This window comes from Cryptomeria japonica, chromosome 1 (assembly GCF_030272615.1).
Source record: "Cryptomeria japonica chromosome 1, Sugi_1.0, whole genome shotgun sequence".
NCBI classification, from domain to species: Eukaryota; Viridiplantae; Streptophyta; class Pinopsida; order Cupressales; family Cupressaceae; genus Cryptomeria; species Cryptomeria japonica.
This window is the reverse complement of record NC_081405.1, coordinates 652,620,998-652,632,138: the sequence shown is the minus strand read 5'-3', so window position 1 is coordinate 652,632,138 and position 11,141 is coordinate 652,620,998. Positions and strand designations below refer to the sequence as shown.

The window sequence follows — 11,141 nt, the reverse complement described above, 5'->3', positions numbered from 1 at the left end:
ATCAAGACTGTTGGGCGCACTCTGTGGAGTACGACATCGCCAGCAATCGAGTCAGACCTCTGCACGTCGTCACCGACACCTGGTGCTCTTCCGGTGCCTTCACCAGCAATGGCAGGCTCGTTCAGCTGGGCGGAAGTCACGACGGCGAGAACATCACTCGCTATTTCACGCCATGCTACGACTCCACATGCAACTGGCTCGAATCGGCAGCACATTTGGCGGCACCCAGGTGGTATGCTTCCAGTCAGATCTTACCAGACGATAGGGTCATGGTCGTCGGAGGGCGCGGTCAGTTCAATTATGAGTTCATCCCGAAGCGTGCAGAGGGTGAAGGCGTGTTCAGCCTTCCTTTTTTAGCACAGACCATGGACATAGAGGAGAACAATTTGTATCCCTTTCTCCATCTCTCTTCCGACGGCAATCTCTTCATCTTCGCGCGCAGGTACTCCATTCTTCTCGACTACAAAAACCACCGGGTGCTCAGAACTTTCCCCAGAATGCCTCACGGTGGATCCCGGAACTACCCGAGCACTGGGTCTTCCGTCATGCTGCCTCTCAGCGCCGCCGACAATTTCCACAGAATGGAAATCCTCATCTGCGGAGGAGCACCCAGAGGAACCTTCACAGCCGCCATGATGCAGAAATTTAAGGTTGTGTTCAAGACCTGTGGGAGATTAGAAATCACGTCGCCAGACCCCGTCTGGCAAATGGAGAAGATGCCGGGTCGGAGGATTCTGAGCGACATGCTAATTCTTCTTACAGGGGATATTATATTAATAAATGGTGCCCAATTAGGAAGCGCAGGCTATCAGAACGCTAGATCCCCTGTTCTGAGCCCGTTTCTGTACAAATCAACTGAGCCCGTGGGAAAGAGATTTAAAGTCCTCGCGCCCTCGAGGATTCCTCGAATGTATCATTCGACTGCAAGTGTTCTTCCCGACGGACGCGTATTGGTCGCCGGAAGCAACCCCAACTATGGCTACCACTTCACCGACGTGCCGTTCAGCACAGAGCTGCGAGTCGAGGCTTACATTCCTTATTACCTCGACCCATATTACGATTCAAAGAGACCGACCATACATTCTATTTCTGCACGGACGATCAGATTCGGGTCCAAATTCACCGTTGGTTTCTCTCTCCCAGTACAACCCAAATCCTCCGCCTTCCTCTTCCACGCCTACGCTCCGCCCTTCACTACGCACTCGTTCTCGATGAATCAGCGAATGCTGTCGCTCAGAGCCTCCATTTCTGTTTCGCGTTACTCTTATGCCGCCACTTTGACGGCGCCGCCAAGCCCAGTGGCGGCGCCTTCCGGGTACTACATGGTTAGTGTCGTCAATGGCGATGTTCCCAGCAAGGCCGAATGGATTCGCTTCGTCAATTAAAATGTCCGTCTCGTATCTTCGTCAAGGCGATGTTCCCGGCAAGGCCTAATGCATTTGGAGCACAAATTCAGATTAGAGTACCTATATTCTTGCAACTCATTTAAGTTCAAAATTATTTGAATAAATGCAATGTGCAGGCGTTTACTTCAGTTCAATAATGATCATCGTTCTGTAATTTAGACAGGATCCGATTGTTAAGGTATAAGATTGTCTAGATAAAAATCAGAAATAGCTAGAAGCTGTTTAGGAAAGAGAACTTTCTGATTTTAGAATTCTATAACCTTTCAAGTTCAGTTATAAATATGAAGTTGTATAATGTAATGTGACACGCAATGTATTGTGGTTGTATGTTGTTGGATTGAATAAATAAAAACTAGATCGTTATATTTTAGTCATTTTTCTTTTACTAGTGCCTTGTTTAGCCTTGTTCACTGTTGATATTTCAGTTTATAGTTATATTTTGGGTCTATTTTTTACATGGTATCAGAGCTAGAGAACTGATTTAGAATTTATTTAACAGGGCTGAACTATTGTTAAATTGATATTTCTTTGAAAACTAATCCTTTCTGCTAACATGGGCTTTTCAAATGAAGTTTTGCCTATCTTTGATGGAAGTGGTTTTGCAGATTGGAAGATTGTAGTCAAGAATGTTTTAAGAGAAAAAGCTTTGTGGAGGATAGTGAACAAAGAAATTGGAGAACCTCAATCTGAAAAAGAAAAGGAGCTATGGAGGTGCAAGTTGGAGCAAGCTAGAGGTTTCATTAGTAAATCCTTGAGCCGTAATCTTAATAGAAGATTTGTTGATATTGATGATCCAATAAAGTTGTGGGAAAACTTAGAAAAAGATTATAAAGATACACATATTGCTAGTATGTTTACGATAGAAGAAAAATTACTGAACTTGGACCCTGTTGATTTTGAAAAAATAAGTGATTACTTTAATGAAGTTGAAATTTTAAATGCTCAACTGAGGAAAATAGGTTCTGAATATGCAAAAAAAGATTTTCAGTTGATTGCAATGGTTGAAAGTAAGCTTCCCCAACCATACAAGGTATTTAAAGAATCAAGGAAAAGAGGTATTCAATTAAATCCGAATGACCCCAATAAACTTTTGATCAATTTTGCAAGTCAATTTTAGATGAAGAAGATCAACTTGTTTAAGAAAGTTATATTAAGAAGAATCATGCATATGTAGCTAAGGGAAAATCACTTTATAGAAATGTTGATGGAAATAAGAATTGGAAAAGTAATAAATCTCAAAATAATGATGGTTCTAATAGCTTTTCTAGAAATGATGGTGCATAAAAGAAAGTGGGAAGAAAACCCATTATTTGCAGGTATTGTGGAGGTGAGAATCATATGAAGAAATTTTGTTTGAAGAGTAGGGACAATGAAAGACAATAGTATAAGCCCAAGGATGCTAGATTTAATGATGGCAAGGTAGATAGACATAGCTTCGTAGCCATCTCCCTAAAAAAAAAAGAACAACCAAATGTGGAGGTAAGTGCTAGACCCAAAAGTGAATCTAGTGTTAAGGGGGGATACTTTGCTTTAGACACTAATAAATAATGGATTTTAGATTCAGGAGCATCATTTCATATGACTGGAGATAGATCTTTGTTTATTGATTTTCACGAGGGGAATGATTTAGATCAGCAAATTACTATTGAAAATAAAATGAAGCTTCCTATATTAGGATCACGGATTGTTAATGTGACAAATGGATCCTTGAAAAATGTTTTATTTGTCAAAGGATTAGGGATGAATCTTATTTCAGTATTTAAAATTACACAAGCAAGATTTGAGGTTGTTGTTACTAATAATCAAGTTGTTATAGATAGAAAAGATCCAAGTAATTTAATTGCAATTGAAAGAGTTGATCATAAAGAATTTCTCTTTAAATTCCTTGGGTTTGTTGATGATGAACACACACTAGCCCATGCTTTTATTGCTCAAACTGATTACATGACAAAACTTTGGCATGCTAGACTTGGACATATAAACTATAGAAAGTTACAAGACATGGTTAGAAAGGATAAGATTATAGGACTAACAAAAAATTCAGCTTTTGAAGGAGTCTGTGATGGTTGCGTAGTAGGTAAACACCATTGAGATCATTTTGAATCAAGAAAAGCATGGAGAGCTAATTATCCACTACAACTCAATCATAGTGATTTATGTGAACCGAGTTATCCATCACTTTTGGGTGCTAGGTACCTTCTCACTTTTATTGATAATTATAGTAGGCGAGCATGGGTTTATTTTCTTGAAAGGAAAAATGAAGTATTTGAAGTTTTTCAAAAGTTTAAGGCATTAGTTGAAAACCAAAGAGGAAAAAGAATTAAATGCTTAAGGTCGTATAATGGGGGTGCATATTGTAATCATGTATTTGAATCATTTTGTGAAAAAATTGGCATTAAGATGCAAATAACAGTTCCTTTTACCCCTCAATAGAATGGGGTTTCCGAAAGAATGATTAGAAATCTTTTAGAAATGGCTCGTTGTATGTTGCATTCCAAAAGTTTGCATGCTAAATTTTGGAGTTTGGTTGTTTCCTATGCCACACATGTTGTGAGTAGAATCTCCACCAAAGCTCTCACAAATATCACTCCTGAAGAAGCTTGGAGTGGTAGGAAATCTCATGTTGGGTATTTCAAAGTATTTGGGTGTATTGCTTGGGCACACATTCCTACTAAAAAGAGGCAAAAATTTAGAACCAAAAATTCATTCATGTTTATTAATGGGTTGCAGTGAAGAATCAAAGGCTTATAGGTTATATGATTTGACAACGAAAAAAATCTTTGCTAGTAGAGATGTAAAGTTTGATAAACATTCACAACTTTCAACCACTTATTTTACAACAACTAATGCTCCCTATATCAATAAAGATGAAGTGTGCACTAATAAAACAACTAATACTTGTGATTAGCCATTTTTTGCAGATAGTGATGATGATGATGATGACATTTCAGCTAGACAAAAGACAAGGAGTGTTGAAGAAATCTACTGTTAAGGCCCTAAGAACCAAGGAAGGAATGGTAGTTCTCTCATAGCCAAAGTATTATAGGTACATGACCCAATCTCATATGAAAAAGCTATAGAAAAGAAAGAATAGGAGCAAGCTATGAAAGAGGAATATGATACATTGCTAAAGAACAACACTTGGGTACTTGTGCGACATTTGAAAGGTAAGAATGTTATTGGTTGCAAATACTTTTATAAAACAAAATTTAAATTAGATGGTGCTATTGAAAAGTTCAAAGCTAGATTGGTTGCTAAAGGGTTTAATCAAAAGGAGGGTGTTGATTATTAAGAACCTTTGCTCCCGTCATTAAATTAAACACAGTTAGAATTATTCTTTCTTTGGCTGCAAGTATTAGGTGGAATATTCATCAATTGGATGTTAAAAATGCTTTCTTAAATGGATATTTATACAAAGTCACTTTATGGTCTAAAACAAGCACTACGAGCATGGACTGAGAAGATTTATAGGCACTTTCTACTCCATGGGCTTAAAAAATATAAATCTGATCCAAATCATTATGTAAAGAAAGTAAAAGAAGAGACTCTTGTTGTTGCAGTTTATGTAGATGATCTACTTATTACCGGACCAAATTTTGGGTTAATCAATGATTTAAAATATGATCTTAAGAAGACATTTCATATGAGTGATTTGGGAGAACTCAATTACTTTCTTTGTCTACAAGTCTACAAACTCCATGATGGATTACTCATTTAACAATCAAAGTATTACTTTGGATCTTTTAGAAAAAGTTAACATGCTTGAATGCAAGCCAACTACTACTACCTTTCAATTAGGAGTCAAGCTTACTAAAGAATGTACTTTTAAAAGTGTAGATGCCACTTTATATAAACAGCTTGTTGGAAGCTTGGTTTATTTGACTCGTTGTAGACTAGATATTTGCTTTGCAGTTAATCTAGTATCAAGATTTATGCAGGCACCTAAAGAAAGTCATTGGTTGGCTACTAAGAGAATTTTTAGATACATTCATGGAACACTACACCATGACATCCACTATGGCTATAAGTCTTTAATTTCTTTGGTTGGATATATAGATTCTGATTGGGGAGGTGATATAGATGATAGAAAATCTACAAGTGGTTATGTTTTTCAGCTTTGCTCAGGTTCGATTACATGGAGCAACAAAAAACAAACATCTACATCATTGTCTTCATGTGAAGCAGAATATAGAGCAGCAAAAGAAGCAAGAAAGGAACCAACATGGATTTGAAATATTTTATTCGAGCTTGGCTTTTTCCAAAGTTTAGGTACTACATTGTATTGTGATAATCAAAACACCATCCAATTGCAAACAATCCATTTTTTCATGCAAAAACAAAGAATATTGAGCTTGATGTACACTACATTGAGATTTGGTTTAAGTAGCTACTATCAATCTACAATTTGTTGTCTTCAAAATCTGATTCTCTTTAACATCCTTAAAATAATATGATTGAACTCGGTGCAGAAGAGACATCAAAGATAAGGAAATTCTCAAGACAACATATGACAAGGTTTGATTGAACCTTCTACACTTCGGACTTACTCAGAGCCCAGGTGGGTATACCTTTGTGAATTGAATTCACACTTTCAAACATAAACCCACAGCAAACCAGTCCAGAAAACAGTGGATCTATTCACCTTGAAATTAATTGAAAACAAAAGAATGGAAATTATACTTAAATTTAGCATTTCGATCAACAAAACATGCAATAAACAACTTCAATCAATACCAGTGCCTTATCCAAGGTCACAGAGTCATCTAAACTCAGATAATACTCCTCAAACAAAATATCTTTACGCATCCCATTGGCTTGGTTTCTATTAATCCTTGTATATGCCTAACACCTATAAGAATTTATGCATTCCAAATTAAACTATGATCATCAAGATTTAAAGTCTCTTCCAAAGAGTTTACTGGTATGAGTGATCCTTGCATCTTTAATTTCCCTCCTAAAGAGAAAAGATAGCAAACACTTCTACTAAAAATTGCCTTGCAATCCCATTCAAACAAAATAACCCTGGATTATTCAGAATGAAAACAGTAAACAAATTGTAAACACACTTGAAGACGACACAAAGCTTCACTCAAAACCGATGGTCTGTATATTGATATTAAGTTCAAAAAAATATTACAAGAAGTTTTTGAATATTCTCCATTAGACTTAGAAAAGCTCAGATAAATTTTTGCAGCGTTTTCTTACAATTCTTTGCGATCTTCTTTCCTCTAGTCCTGGTATCCATTTATAACAACATGGGTGCACAAAGCTTCAGACTTTTCGAGGAGAGTTTGTTACAATCATTTCTTTCAAAAAACAAAGAAGTTACAAAGCTTTTCACAAAAACAGTTACAAGTTCTTTTCGGCCTCTACAGCTTCTTCAACAGGCTGTTCGGTTGTAACTTCTTCTACCTTTTTAAGGGCGTTCTCCAACTAATCCGGATCATGAGTGGCATATTTTGTTGTCCCCTCATTGAACACATCGTCAGTTGGCCATGAAAAATTAATCACTTTAACCTTGGCTTTGGTCAACCTTTTCCAGGAGTTTCTCAATTTGTTGACTTCTGAATTGAGAAAACTATAATGTGCCTTAATTTTCTCTATCTCCTGTATTGTTATAACAAAGAAAGAAGCATCATCTAGATCAATAATTCCTTTAATTCTTGCAAAACTAGTAACAATGGCCTTCACTCTATCCTCATATTTCTTTGCATATATGGCTTGGACCTGTTTTAGATTCTCTAACTCTTGAGGAGTAATCTCAATCATTTGAGAGCTAGAAGGTGCCAGAGACAGTGGGAACTCAATGATAGGGCTGGTAGGTGGAGGTCTGGCAGGAGAAGAGGAAATCATCAGTGTTGAGGATTCACCTTGATGATGCTATCCTGCTAGTTGCTTCTGCAATTTAGCAATGATGCTATCTCTGTTCCTTACCTCTTCTTGAGCATTAGTGTAGGCTTTCAAAATTGTCTCCAATTTAGCCTGGAGATTTGCCTTTTCCTTAGCTTCCCTTTCTGCCACTGCAACACTAAATTTTGCAGTTTCTAATATAGTGCTAGCAGCTTCCACTACCCCCGTAGTCTGCACCCTCTTCACCATCATCCCCCCAAGGTAACTTGACATTAAGGTGTCCCTTTTCTTCTTGTTTTCATCTCTTTTTAGAGACCACATAACTAATGCAGCATTGTCTTTATTGAAAGTGACTCCCTCCATAGGTTTAGTCTCCTTTTTTACCGCTTCCAGGACTAGAGCATCTGCTATATCGCATTCGGGGAGGATAAGTACCCCAGCCTTCGCCACCATGTCTCTTCCTTGTTGAGGAGTGATGGTCTTAAATTCTTCAACCATTTCTTGCTTTATTTCTTCCTCAACTGTAGCTGGGTCTTTATGAGGCTGCTCACCCTTCCTTTTCTCGCACCTTTCATTATATCTATCAATGCTTTGCTTCCACACAAATTGCATAAATGCTTCTGATGTGATGAACTTGCCATCAACCAAGAAATCTTCACTAGCTTGCTTGATCTCAGGGTCCCATTCTTGGCCTTTGAATTCATTAGTGGTGATATTCATTTCAGCAGCTAAGGGCTCTTTTGGCATTCCTTCATCTACTTCATCATAGGTGTAGGCAATCTCCCCTAGAGTACCTAATTGCAATAATTGCTCAGCTGCTGCCTGTTCATCTCCTATATGGATAGGTGATTGTGATGGGGAATACACAGGTTCTTCAGGTTGTATCTCTTTTCCCACTCTTTGTCTCTTTGGGCTACTAGGGATATCAATGACATCGTGTATCTTCCTTTTACCTTTAGAGGCAGAGGGCTCGCCTGAAGTAGGCATAAGTACACTATAATTAGACTTCTTATGCAACATATAATTACCCAGAGGGATCGGCCTAGCAGATACAGACCTATTCAAGATCAACCTTGCTTTCTCAGGGTTATTCTTGATTACAACCTCCCTTTTTTCTTTTAGTGTTTGCATCACCTCCTCAAAACTAAGAATTAAAAACTTCATCTTCTCTGCAAAGGGGTGAAAGCTTGACAAAGGGTCATAACTTATGTCAAGTTGATGCACCAAGTCTAAGGCCTTCTTATAGGCTATCCACTTTTCCTTTCTCAGCTCTTATTCATCCAAATCAAATTCATTCCTGATAAGGTCCTCAGGGAACTGAAATTGATGGGGTTTGGCCTTGCATACAACCCTCTTCCTAAACATACCATTGAAGAAACCTTCGTGGTCAGCACACCGAGAGACTGCAGTTGATAAAGATATGGATGGAGGAAATCTCCAAAACATTTCCAACCTCCTTTGGTTATTACAAATTGGTGTGCCACGGTGATTGTAGGGAAAAATGTCCCTTTGCCTCTACCTGTCAACTCTGCCTCTTGTACAACACCAATCTGCCTGAGTATCTCTACAATTCCCACTTTAAGAGGGACCTGATAAGGTAACAAAAATGGGGTACCTGTGAAACCATATATTCTGAAAATTGTTGAAACAGGGTATAGGTAGATATCACCCCAATTGTGGACAATTTTTATGTCCTCTGCAAACTCTTGTGGCCTAATGAATTCCAAAAGTACCTTAGGGACTCTTGGGTTTTCCAAATAGATAAGGGTCCTGATTTTTGATGCAAAATATTTATCAAACCTTAGGAAGCTTGCATCCTCTCTATCCCATGACAGAACAGTGCTCCATAATTGCACTGGCATCTTTTCCCCATCCTTTTCTTTTACAAGGTCCATCCCACTTGCAAAATAGTCACCACCCTTGAATAAAAACAAATGCATAAGAAGGGAGTACCACTTGAAGGGCCTATCTACTTTCCCATTCCTGATCCCTATCAATCCATTATCGATAGCATCAGTTATAAAAGAAACGTAATCAAAAGTTATTGCCATAGAAGGATTCAAAATCTGAGCAACCATCAACATGTAGTGAGTGGGCATACTCGCTTCAGCATCTTCCCCTTGGATTTGGCAGAGTGACCAGTATAATCCTTTAGCCCTAAGGGTAAACAAATTTAGAGAGAAGGGCTCTTCGGTATTAGGTCCCACAACAGTTAACCCACCTATCTTCAAAAAGAATTCTTTGAGAGGCCCATCTCTTAGGTGATTTCTTTGCACATTATACACCCAAGCTAATGATTTAAAATCAATAGGCTCCAGAAGATTAGTGTATTCACTCAACCCAAAGGCATTCCTAAATTCTTCATTGTTAATTTCAATGAGGGTCTTCCCACTGATATCCTTTACACTTCTTGAAATTGGGTCGTAGCTATGTGCAATCTGAGTCAGAAGGTCTATGTCAAAGAAAACCCCTAGAACCACCAACTTTCCAACATCTAATTCCCATATACTGTTTTGAGGGACTGGAGAATTTCTCATACTGAACCCAACCTTGAATAATCCTAACCAAGACATCCCTACTTGAGGGTCTCTTAACCAATTCCCTTTATCATATAAACCCTCTCCTATTTTCAGGCGAGAAGCTTTTGGCACCAACTCTTTCATTTTGGAAGCCACATTAGCTGACAACGTTAATTGTTCAAGGAAATCATCACAAATTGCCCTCTCATGATAATTGACTTTTCTTGAGAATTCCCTTTTAGGTGCCATCTCTTTTAGAAACTCAAGCAAGTGATTCAACAATTTCTTTCAATTGTTCTATGACAAATTAAAATCTCAGTAAGACACACAATTAAAAGAAAGATGGCTGAACAAGAGTATAGAGAAACCTGCTTGTACTCGAAGGAATTAGCTCTACAATTGAAGAAGTCTGCTCAGTAACTGTTTCTTTGCAAGTGCTCTTCAGAATGATATCTTATTTCAATTGATACGAGATCATATATGGCGGCTGGGCTCTTAATTCCGACATTGATTCCACATGCTTGGCCATCCTTTCAGAATTGAATTTATGAAAGAATTCAAAGTTTTCGCTCCAACGGGTCACAACGCCCATGCATTTTTTCCTTTTCGCTATTTTGCAGAAATTAATTTCTTGGCAACTCTACTTCGCGAAACAACGTGGGCCGTCCGATCAGATGAGAATTGATCGGTCTTTACACTAGCTTAATACTTCCACCCTTTTCACTGAGCTTTATTTTGTTTCACCATTTCGCAAGTGTTATTAAGTGAGCACTTTACCTTCACGAAACTACGTCGAGCATTGGATGGGACCTGAACTACACGGCCTTTAACCTTTACCTGGACAGTTGACCTTTTCACTAACCGCGCCTTCACCTAACAGCTAACGGGTTTTTGCTATTTCGCACAGCTTAAATTGCATTCAACTTTAAGCTGCAAAACAATGCTAACCGTTGGATCAAACCACACTTGATTGTCCTTTAAGTGAAGACTCTTATGCTAACTTGCTTACTCTGCTCCTCATCCGGTTACCAGATACCACCTGGCACCCAACCATTGGCCCCGGGGAACTTACTAAGTTTAAAGTCTGAGTTAGTCGCATATTGTACCCCTCTTTAAAACTGCTGGTTCCACCTGGCACCTTCAATCTCTGTGGAAGACACGTGCTCATGTACACGTCACCATTTAGCCTGGTATCGAAATAAATCTCCTTTACTTTCGCCATTTCGCTGAGCATATCCTTCAGGCATCTTACAAGCACGAAATAGCGCCAGCCATTAGATCAAACCATACTTGATCGCCCTTTATACTTCATGCTCACTTTGCCTTTAAGAATGAAAAACCTTTTCGCCATTTCGCAGGGGTTAAC

The 11,141-nt window shown here is 38.4% G+C and overlaps 1 protein-coding gene across 1 annotated transcript; it reads left to right on the top strand.

The window, feature by feature from the left end:
* Positions 1 to 269: 269 nt before the first annotated feature.
* Positions 270 to 1,385, top strand: LOC131050443 (aldehyde oxidase GLOX1). The gene has a single exon (XM_057984616.2). The coding sequence runs from the start codon at positions 270 to 272 to the stop codon at positions 1,383 to 1,385; it is 1,116 nt and encodes a 371-aa protein (XP_057840599.2).
* The last annotated feature ends 9,756 nt before the right edge of the window (positions 1,386 to 11,141 follow it).